Source organism: Hemitrygon akajei, chromosome 6 (genome assembly GCF_048418815.1).
Source record: "Hemitrygon akajei chromosome 6, sHemAka1.3, whole genome shotgun sequence".
In the NCBI taxonomy this organism is placed as follows: domain Eukaryota; kingdom Metazoa; phylum Chordata; class Chondrichthyes; order Myliobatiformes; family Dasyatidae; genus Hemitrygon; species Hemitrygon akajei.
In genome coordinates, this window is record NC_133129.1 from 117,036,420 (window position 1) to 117,047,771 (window position 11,352).

At 50.7% G+C, this 11,352-nt stretch overlaps 1 protein-coding gene across 3 annotated transcripts in view; it reads right to left on the minus strand.

The window, feature by feature from the left end:
- tspan4a (tetraspanin 4a) overlaps window positions 1-11,352 on the minus strand; it is a 120,021-nt gene that overhangs the window by 5,544 nt on the left and 103,125 nt on the right. For all 3 annotated transcript variants that reach the window (XM_073049112.1, XM_073049111.1, XM_073049110.1), the window contains 2 exons: window positions 7,074-7,205; window positions 416-499 (listed from right to left, as the gene is read on the minus strand). In XM_073049112.1, coding sequence (XP_072905213.1) covers window positions 416-499; window positions 7,074-7,205 — 216 coding nt within the window. The remainder of the gene's footprint in view (window positions 1-415; window positions 500-7,073; window positions 7,206-11,352) is intronic.

Here is an 11,352-nt window from a genome sequence, read left to right on the forward strand (position 1 = left end):
CTATCCACCTCCCCTTCCTGAGGCCTATCCACCTCCCCTTCCTGAGGCCGGTCCACCTCCCCTTCCTGAGGCCAGTCCACCTCCCCTTCCTGAGGCTGGGTCTTTCATCTTGGTCCTGATGTGATGGACCATCTGTTTTTTCTAAATAGTTGCGTGATGCCATCCCCTTCTGCACCCCATACACCACTGGTTTAGTCCCCACCCAACCACTCTCAGTTCAGCTGAATTACTCGTGCCACTCTCCGGGCTGGAGGGGCAAGGAAGGGGGTGCTGGTGAACTGCAGGCTCCCTCCTTTGGGCCTGGCTAGCTCAAAGGACCCAGACACACAGATTCCTGGGTTGGGTTCAGCGGCCTCTGGGTCGTGGTGGGCAGGGAGGGGGGGTGTCAAGGGTTGCTGTTTTGACAGAACGTTACCTGAACAAGGGCCGTGCAGAGTGCAAAGGTCCCCACAGCCAGGAGATTGTCTTGGAGCCACAACTTGACTCTTTCGTAGCAAGCCTGTTGGAAGTTCAAAGCACCATGTTATTTTCACACCTCACTGTTCAGAGCATGTAGTCTGGGAGTTGGTAGGGAGACATACCTGTAGCCAGAGCCACTGCACTGAGAGCCTGAGCTTGGGAGCATCCGATCGTCATTACACAACCTGTCCGTCTCATGCATGGACACAGAAGGGGCCAGTCCCTTTCTCGTGCACGGACACCGAAGGGGCCAGTCCCTTTCTGATGCACGGACACCGAAGGGGCCAGTCCCTTTCTCATGCCCGGACACCGAAGGGGCCAGTCCCTTTCTCATGCCCGGACACCGAAGGGGCCAGTCCCTTTCCCATGCCCGGACACCGAAGGGGCCAGTCCCTTTCTCGTTCACGGACACCGAAGGGGCCAGTCCCTTTCTCATGCCCGGACACCGAAGGGGCCAGTCCCTTTCTCGTGCATGGACACCAAAGGGGCCAGTCCCTTTCTCATGCCCGGACACCGAAGGGGCCAGTCACTTTCTCATGCACGGACACAGAAGGGGCCAGTCCCTTTCTCATGCACGGACACAGAAGGGGCCAGTCCCTTTCTCATGCACGGACACCGAAGGGGCCAGTCCCTTTCTCATGCCCGGACACAGAAGGGGCCAGTCCCTTTCTCATGCCCGGACACCGAAGGGCCAGTCCCTTTCTCATGCACGGACACCGAAGGGGCCAGTCGCTTTCTCGTGCACGGACACAGAAGGGGCCAGTCCCTTTCTCGTGCCCGGACACCGAAGGGGCCAGTCCCTTTCTCGTGCACGGACACAGAAGGGGCCAGTCCCTTTCTCGTGCCCGGACACCGAAGGGGCCAGTCCCTTTCTCATGCACGGACACAGAAGGGGCCAGTCCCTTTCTCGTGCACGGACACAGAAGGGGCCAGTCCCTTTCTCATGCCCGGACACAGAAGGGGTCAGTCCCTTTCTTGTGCACAGACACCGAAGGGGCCAGTCCCTTTCTCGTGCACGGACACCGAAGGGGCCAGTCCCTTTCTCATGCACGGACACCGAAGGGGCCAATCCCTTTCTCATGCCCGGACACAGAAGGGGCCAATCCCTTTCTCGTGCACGGACACAGAAGGGGCCAATCCCTTTCTCATGCCCGGACACAGAAGGGGCCAGTCCCTTTCTCGTGCACGGACACCGAAGGGGCCAGTCCCTTTCCCATGCCCGGACACCGAAGGGGCCAATCCCTTTCTCATGCCCGGACACCGAAGGGGCCAGTCCCTTTCTCGTGCACGGACACCGAAGGGGCCAGTCCCTTTCTCGTGCACAGACACAGAAGGGGCCAATCCCTTTCTCATGCCTGGACACCGAAGGGGCCAGTCCCTTTCTCGTGCACGGACACAGAAGGGGCCAGTCCCTTTCTCATGCACGGACACAGAAGGGGCCAGTCCCTTTCTCATGCACGGACACAGAAGGGGCCAGTCCCTTTCTCATGCACGGACACAGAAGGGGCCAGTCCCTTTCTCATGCACGGACACAGAAGGGGCCAGTCCCTTTCTCATGCACGGACACAGAAGGGCCAGTCCCTTTCTCATGCACGGACACCGAAGGGCCAGTCCCTTTCTCATGCACGGACACTGAAGGGGCCAGTCCCTTTCTCGTGCCCGGACACCAAAGGGGCCAGTCCCTTTCTCATGCCCGGACACCGAAGGGGCCAGTCCCTTTCTCGTGCACAGACACCGAAGGGCCAGTCCCTTTCTCATGCACGGACTCAGAAGGGGCCAATCCCTTTCCCATGCCCGGACACCAAAGGGCCAGTCCCTTTCTCATGCACGGACACAGAAGGGGCCAGTCCCTTTCTCATGCACGGACACAGAAGGGGCCAGTCCCTTTCTCGTGCACGGACACAGAAGGGGCCAGTCCCTTTCTCATGCACGGACACAGAAGGGGCCAGTCCCTTTCTCATGCACGGACACCGAAGGGCCAGTCCCTTTCTCATGCACGGACACAGAAGGGGCCAGTCCCTTTCTCATGCACGGACACCGAAGGGGCCAGTCCCTTTCTCATGCACGGACACCGAAGGGGCCAGTCCCTTTCTCGTGCACGGACACAGAAGGGGCCAGTCCCTTTCCCATGCCCGGACACAGAAGGGGCCAGTCCCTTTCTCATGCACGGACACAGAAGGGGCCAGTCCCTTTCTCATGCACGGACACCGAAGGGGCCAGTCCCTTTCTCGTGCACGGACACAGAAGGGGCCAGTCCCTTTCTCATGCCCGGACACAGAAGGGGCCAGTCCCTTTCTCATGCACGGACACCGAAGGGGCCAGTCCCTTTCTCATGCCCGGACACCGAAGGGGCCAGTCCCTTTCTCGTGCACAGACACCGAAGGGCCAGTCCCTTTCTCATGCACGGACACCGAAGGGCCAGTCCCTTTCTCATGCACGGACACTGAAGGGGCCAGTCCCTTTCTCGTGCCCGGACACCAAAGGGGCCAGTCCCTTTCTCATGCCCGGACACCGAAGGGGCCAGTCCCTTTCTCGTGCACAGACACCGAAGGGCCAGTCCCTTTCTCATGCACGGACTCAGAAGGGGCCAATCCCTTTCCCATGCCCGGACACCAAAGGGCCAGTCCCTTTCTCATGCACGGACACAGAAGGGGCCAGTCCCTTTCTCATGCACGGACACAGAAGGGGCCAGTCCCTTTCTCGTGCACGGACACAGAAGGGGCCAGTCCCTTTCTCATGCACGGACACAGAAGGGGCCAGTCCCTTTCTCATGCACGGACACCGAAGGGCCAGTCCCTTTCTCATGCACGGACACAGAAGGGGCCAGTCCCTTTCTCATGCACGGACACCGAAGGGGCCAGTCCCTTTCTCATGCACGGACACCGAAGGGGCCAGTCCCTTTCTCGTGCACGGACACAGAAGGGGCCAGTCCCTTTCCCATGCCCGGACACAGAAGGGGCCAGTCCCTTTCTCATGCACGGACACAGAAGGGGCCAGTCCCTTTCTCATGCACGGACACCGAAGGGGCCAGTCCCTTTCTCGTGCACGGACACAGAAGGGGCCAGTCCCTTTCTCATGCCCGGACACAGAAGGGGCCAGTCCCTTTCTCATGCACGGACACAGAAGGGGCCAGTCCCTTTCTCATGCACGGACACAGAAGGGGCCAATCCCTTTCTCATGCCCGGACACAGAAGGGGCCAATCCCTTTCTCGTGCACGGACACAGAAGGGGCCAATCCCTTTCTCATGCCCGGACACCGAAGGGGCCAGTCCCTTTCTCATGCACGGACACAGAAGGGGCCAGTCCCTTTCTCATGCACGGACACAGAAGGGGCCAGTCCCTTTCTCATGCCCGGACACAGAAGGGGCCAGTCCCTTTCTCGTGCACGGACACAGAAGGGGCCAGTCCCTTTCTCATGCCCGGACACTGAAGGGGCCAGTCCCTTTCTCATGCCCGGACACCGAAGGGGCCAGTCCCTTTCTCGTGCACGGACACAGAAGGGGCCAGTCCCTTTCTCATGCACGGACAGCGAAAGGGCCAGTCCCCTATTTGTAGGCCTTATAGAACTGGAACAGGCCCTTCAGCCCATCATATTGGTGCTGACCATGACCCCAATGTAAGTGAAGCCCAGCAGCATTCAAAGAGCTGGAGGCACTCAGCAGATGAGGCAGCAACCGTGGAAGGAAGAGGACAGTCCACGTTTCAACTCAAGACCCTTCATCTGCAATGGCTCTGCGTTAAACTAACCCCATTCGCCTGCAAATGGTCTAAGCCCCTGAATTCCCTGTCAAAATCCTCCTCAAGCATCCCTTTAACGTTGCCATCATAAATCCTCTTAATTTATGAGTGGAGATATTACTCCGGCTATACCGAGCCTTTGTGAGATTGTATCTGGGTCAGCTCCAGATTCTCTACTGGAGGAAGATGATGTTTGGAAAAGGGAAAGTTCATCAGAGGTGAATCTGGCTGATTCCTCATGGCCAGATTAAGCCAACCCGGTCTGTGGTTGATCCCATTGAAGCATGTACAGTTCTTGCAGGGATTGCAAGGTGGTATGAACAGTGATGTCTCCCCTGGCTAGGGTGTTACTCCTTCAGCAAACTAAGGAAATATGGCATTTCCCCATGATGCTCACAAACTTTCACAGGAGCACCACAGAAAGCATCCTGTCTAGATCCTCCGCAACTTGCTATGACAACTGCCCTGCCCAGGACGGCAAGAAATTGCTTGGATTTGTGAACAAACGTAGCCTGGTCTGTCACGCAAACCAACCTCAGGAAAGCAGCAAACGGATTCAACAACTCCTCCCACCCTTTTATTCTGTTCTACCTCACTCTTGTTGAGCAAAATGCAAAACTTTGAGGACCTGCATCACCGTGCTCAACGTCTATCCCACTGTTATCTCTTGAACAATAAAGATTAACCCAAAGTTCCTCATCCATGGCCCTTATCTACCAGCTCTGTAAAAGCAACACTATACTCTGCAATTTGTTTTTTGCCTTTCCATTTGTGCTGCCTCAGTGGAATCACCTGTCTGCGTGGCATGTAATCAAAGTTCTTCACTGTAAAGTTTAAAAGGGAGCTGAGAGGCATCTCCTTCACGCAGAGGGTGGTGTGTTTGTGGAATGGGCTGCCAGTGAAACAGATTGAGCTGGGTACCTTAACAATGCTTAAGAAACATTTGGACAACTACACGGATAGGAAAACCTCACAAAGTCCAACCCCACATCCCTGTGGCGGGAGGTGGGAAGGGGTAAGGCGAGCCAACAGAGCTCTGGTGAAGCTGAATAGGCCAAAGGTGAGAGGAATTTGGACCAAATGCAGGGAAATGGGACTAGCTAAGATAGGAATCTTGGTCATCATGAAGCAGTTAGGCTGAAAGGCCTGTGCCCATGCTGTATGACTCTACGTCTCCAAAAATAGCGCCCAGGCCTTTCCTGGGTCTGAACATACAACGTATAACAATTACAGCACGTAAACAGGCCATCTCAGCCCTTCTAGTCCGTGCCGAATATACACCCTGCGTATTGTATATTCAAGCAGTGAGATTTAACATCAATTAAAGTTGAAAGGAAAAGCATTTGGAGCTTCTGAAACCTCAGGTTTTCCCCTTGTACTCATGTAATTTTTAAAGGAAACCTTATTCATTATTAATCTTTCCCCTTAGAGTCTGTTCATCAGTTAACCTCCTTGGATGAAAGTGACAGGGTTTCCTCCCAGTGCAGTTGGGAGCTTCAACTCAAAGGGAGGAGGGAGGATCTGAGGAGGTGAGGGGATGGGACCCTAAAAGCGCAGTCACAGTGGAGCTCTGTAGTTGGAACTCACGATGGTTATTCGGAGACGTGTTGTCACTGCTTCAGAGTCGCTCAGCCCACACTGAGCAGGTAGACATGTCGAACAAACAAATATACTACTCGGGCAAGTATTATGACAACCAGTACGAGTACAGACATGTTACGTTGCCCAAGGAACTTGTAAAGCAAGCACCAAAGGCTCATCTTATGTCTGAGGATGAATGGCGGAAACTAGGTGTGCAGCAGACTCTGAGCTGGGTCCGTTACGTGATGCATGAACCAAGACCCCACATTCTACTGTTCCAAAGGACCAGGAAAAATAAATCTTCAATTTCTGGGACTTCCTGTAAATATTGTAGTATTCAGTGAATACATTAAAATTGTACAAATTCATTCAAACCATAGCACGAGCTGTATTCTAAACAGCAGTGGAGCTCAATGTGGTGCAGCGGGTTTAAACCGCTGTGAGACATATTTAAAAACAAAAGTACACGGAGTCAAAATGATATTGGTTCCACTCTTTAAAAAAATAATAATAGTTTTCTTCTGTTAACTTTTCCCTGTAAACTCTTTTGCCTTGTTTTTTTTGATTGATACAGTCGTGAATAAAAAAAATTCTGTATGTAAAAAGTGCGGTCACCAGGGCAACGAAGTGACAAGAGGCTGGGGCAGATGGAGAATGAGACTTTACTGGTGAATACACCCCAGAACAAAAAATAATTGAAACATGGGTGATTTCAAAATGAAGGTGCACTGGGCTGGGGGGATGGATGCAGAAGAGAAGGGAGCCACGTTTCAGGTGAACAGGGGCTGATTTGGATTTGTCCTTCTTAATTTGAAGGCTGCAGTAACACTAACAGGGAGGGTCAGCTGATGTTCCACGTTACGCGTTTCACAGTACACAAACAGACTCTGGCCAGCTATATGAATTCCATTTGCCCACAGTAGCATCATACCCTCCTACACCTCGCCTCGCCTATTCTTGGCTCCCTAAATGCCTCATCAGTCTGTTTATCATATCTGACTCCTCCATCTCTGGCAGTGACTTCCAGTTCCAGGTACCAACTGCTCTGTGCAAAAAACCCTTTCATTTCCCCTTTAAAGCTCCCTCCTCCTCACCTCAAACCTCTGCCTCATCGCTTCGGTGTGCTCCCTCCACTGCCCTCTGAGGAAGAGACTGACCTCTGTGAGGAAAACTGAATCATCTTGTTTTGAGCTACCCAGTATCTTTCAACAAAAGCCCTGGTTGTAGACGCTCCCACAGGTGGGAACTACCCTGCCTGCAGTCCACGGCGAGCAGAGACATGTTGTCCTACTTACATCTTTCCACCAGGTTTCTGGAGAGTGCAGGCCACAGCTCACTGTGTATTCCCGGCAGCAGGAGTCCGGAACTTGCGTGGTGTTGAAGACGTCAAACCAGTCTGTGTAGTTTGACACCCCACAGCATCTAAACTGAAGCAGATGACACAGGCAGGTCAGTGGAATGTGACTCTCCGTCTTTAACCATTCCTCTCCAAGTCTTACATTCGATCATCTAGCTCTGACCTGCTTCCACTGGATAGAGCCTGAGGAGACTGGGAGACTGGTGGAAGAGAGGGACTCGGGAGTATTAGTACATGGTTCCCTAAAAGAGGTGGATAGAGTTGGTGAAGAAGATTTTGGCACACTGGCCCTTGTCAGTCAGATGTGACATTGTGTTGCAAGACATTGGGGTGGCTGTGCCTGGACTATCTACAGTTTTGGTTATCTATCCTCTTACAGGAAAGATGGCATTAACAAAGAAAATAAGTGTGGATATTGCCAGAACTGGACAGCCGAGTTACGGGGAGAGCTAATCCTTTATTCCTCGTCCTGTAAGTGAAATGGGGGCGATCCTGTGGCGGTGTATAAAATCATGAGGGACAAAGGCAAGGAGAAGGGGGCAGTGTGACTGCCCAAGGTTCAGGAATCAAGAACTAGGCGAGGGGGTGAGATTTAATAGGAACCTGAGGGGCAACATCTTCACTCAGAGCAAGCGGCTGAGGCAAGTACATTTACAACATTTAAAAAGTACTTGGACAGGTAAATGGATAAGAAAGGTTTGCAGGAAAATGGGTCTAGCTTAGATGAGCAACATGTTGAGCATGGACCAGATGGGCAGAACAGCCTTCTTCTATGTTCTTCGAGTCTATGACTCGCTCAGCCGTGATGAAATTAAACGGCAGAGCAGGATTACACCATATCCTGCCATTTTTGTGAGGGGTCCCATAACACAAAATGATCTGTTGCTTTCAACGCGGCAGATTTAAGGAACAAAATGGGTGGGACAGCTACACTTCGCAAGCGTGTGGACAGGGAAATGTGGCATTGTCAGGAATGTGACAGGATGTCTCTCCTTGTGGGATCTCTGTGTTATAGGAGTTGGTGAGGATTCTATTTAGTGGATTGGGTTATTTAATATCTCTTTAGCATTCACTGACTACAGTGCCCTTGTGAATGCTGTGGAAGAAACCCAAACTCACTGAGAAGTTTTGCCTCAACAAGACTTGAGATCAGTTAATATCAGGTGCTGCTTTATATAATGAAGACAATCCACAAATGAAACTGAGCACGATGTCCCTCTAAGCCAGTTCCATGTGCCCCATTTCCCTCTAATTAGTTCCTATCCATCTATCTGTCTAGGTACAGTATCTGTTTTTGTTCCTGCCTCAACCATGTCTTCTGGCAGATTTTAAATCTCTCCTCTCCCACCCCAAGCCATCCCACTTGAGCTTTTCTTCACTTTACCAGGGAAAATGAATGTGTGCATTCACCCCTATGTTCCAAGGAAGAAAGTCCCAGCCTGCCCAACCTCTCCCTATAACACAGGCCCCGAGTCTTGGCAATATCTTCTTTGCACTCTTCTAAGCTTAATTTCTTCGACAGTTTGAACGGGGCACGACTGCGCAAGCACGTGAAAGTAGGTCCGTGAGGCAGCGGGAGAGTTTAAAAAGCAAGCAGATTAACGGAGCGGGAGACAGAGTAGAGGGAGACAGAGTAGGAAGGCTTTGGCTCGAGAGGCTTTGGCAAGCAGAGGCTCAAGGCGAGCTTCACGCCAAGTGAGGTAAGGCCGGGTCAGCACCTTTAATTAATCTAATTAGCTTAGGAGTAGGTAATGGAGGCAGCAGTTAGGGCAGTCGAGTGCTCCGTTTGCAGTATGTGGGAAGTCTGGGACAACACAACTTTCCCTGATGACTACACCTGCAAAAGGTGCATCCAGCTGCAGCTCCTGACAAACTGTGTTAGGGAACTGGAACTGGATGAACTTTGGATCATTCAGGAGGCAGTGGCAGAAATAAACAGGAGTTTCAGGGAGATAGTCACCCCTAGGAGTCAGGAGACAGGTAACTGGGTGACTGTCAGGAGAGGGAAGGGGAATAGACAGGAAGAGCAGAGCACCCCTGTGGCCATTCCCATCAATAATAAGTATATCGTTTTGGATACTGTTGGTGGGGACGACCTACCAGGGACAAGTTGAAGTGGTTGTGACTCTGGCACCGAGACTGGACCCTCAGCTCAGAAGGGAAGGAGGGAAAAGAGGAGAGCAGTAGTGATAGGGGATTCAATAGTTAGGGGGGCAGATAGGAGGTTCTGTGGAAGAGATCGAGAATCCCGGATGGTTTGTTGCCTCCCTGGTGCCAGGGTCCGCGATATCTCGGATCGAGTTCTCAGTATTCTCAAGAGGGAGGGTGAGCAGCCGGATGTCGTGGTCCATGTAGGGAACAATGACGTGGGTAGGAAGAGTGAGGAGGTCCTGAAAGGTGAGTTTAGGCAGTTAGGCGCCAAGTTAAAGGACAGGACCTCCAGGATAGCAATCTCAGGATTTCTACCAGTGCCACATGCAGGTGGATTTAGAAATAGTAAGATAGTGCAGATCAACACATGGCTGAAGACATGGTGCAGGAGGGAGGGCTTCAGATTTATAGATATTTGGGCAGTTTTCCAGGGAAGGTGGGACCTGTTCCGGTGGGACGGTTTACATCTGAACTGAAGGTGGACAAATATTCTTGCAGGTAGGTTTGCTGAAGAGGCTCCAGTGGATTTAAACTAGATACAAGGGGGGAGGAGAACCAGAGTGTAGGAACAGATGTATGGGAGAAGGAAGAAAAAGAAGATAGTAAAGTTGTTTGTACCGTTAGAGATAAACAGAGCGGAAGAGGCGGAGAATTTCTTAAATGCATCTATTTTAATGCTAGGAGCATTGTAAGAAAGGTGGATGAGCTTAGAGCATGGATTGATACCTGGAAATATGATGTTGTAGCTATTAGTGAAACATGGTTGCAGGAGGGGTGTGATTAGCAACTAAATATTCCTGGATTTCATTGCTTCAGGTGTGATAGAATCGGAGGGACAAGAGGGGGAGGTGTTGCATTGCTTGTCAGAGAAAATATTACAGTGGTGCTCTGTCAGGATAGATTAGAAGGCTCGTCTAGGGAGAATATTGGTGTGGAACTGAGGAATGTGAAAGGTGTAGTAACACTTATATGGGTGTATTATAGACCAGCTAATGGGGAGCAAGAATTGGAGGAGCAAATTTGTAAGGAGATAGCAGATATTTGTAGTAAGCACAGGGTTGCAATTGTGGGAGATTTTAATTTTCCACACATAGACTGGGAAGCCCATTCTGTAAAAGGGCTGGATGGTTTGGAGTTTGTGAAATGTGTGCAGGATAGTTTTTTGCAGCAATACATAGAGGTACCAACTAGAGAAGGGGCAGTGTTGGATCTCCTGTTAGGGAATGAGATAGGTCAGGTAACGGACGTATGTGTTGGGGAGCACTTCAGGTCCAGTGATCACAATACCATTAGTTTCAATATAATTATGGAGAAGGATAGGACTGGACCCAGGGTTGAGATTTTTGATTGGAGAAAGGCTAACTTTGAGGAGATGTGAAAGGATTTAGAAAGAGTGGATTGGGACAATTTGGTTTATGGGAAGGATGTAATAGAGAAATGGAGGTCATTTAAAGGTGAAATTTTGAGGGTACAGAATCTTTATGTTCCTGTTAGGTTAAAAGGAAAGGTTAAAAGTTTGAGAGAGCCATGTTTTTCAAGGGATATTGGAATCTTGGTTCAGAAAAAGAGAGATATCTACAATAAATATAGGCAGCATGGAGTAAATGAGGTGCTTGAGGAATATAAAGAATGTAAAAAGAATCTTAAGAAAGAAATTAGAAAAGCTAAAAGAAGATACGAGGTTGCTTTGGCAAGTAAGGTGAAAATAAATCCAAAGGGTTTCTACAGTTATATTAATAGCAAAAGGATAGTGAGGGATAAAATTGGTCCCTTAGAGAATCAGAGTGGACAGCTATGTGTGGAGCCAAAAGAGATGGGGGAGATTTTGAACAACTTCTTTTCTTCAGTATTCACTAAGGAGAAGGACATTGCATTGTGTAAGGTAAGGGAAACAAGAAGGGAAGTTATGGAAAATATGATGATTAAAGAAGAGGGAGTCCTGGTGCTTTTAAGGAATATAAAATTGGATAAGTCTCCAGATCCTGACAGGATATTCCCTAGGACCTTGAGGGAAGTTAGTGTAGAAATAGCAGGGGCTCTGACAGAAATATTTCAAATGTCATTAG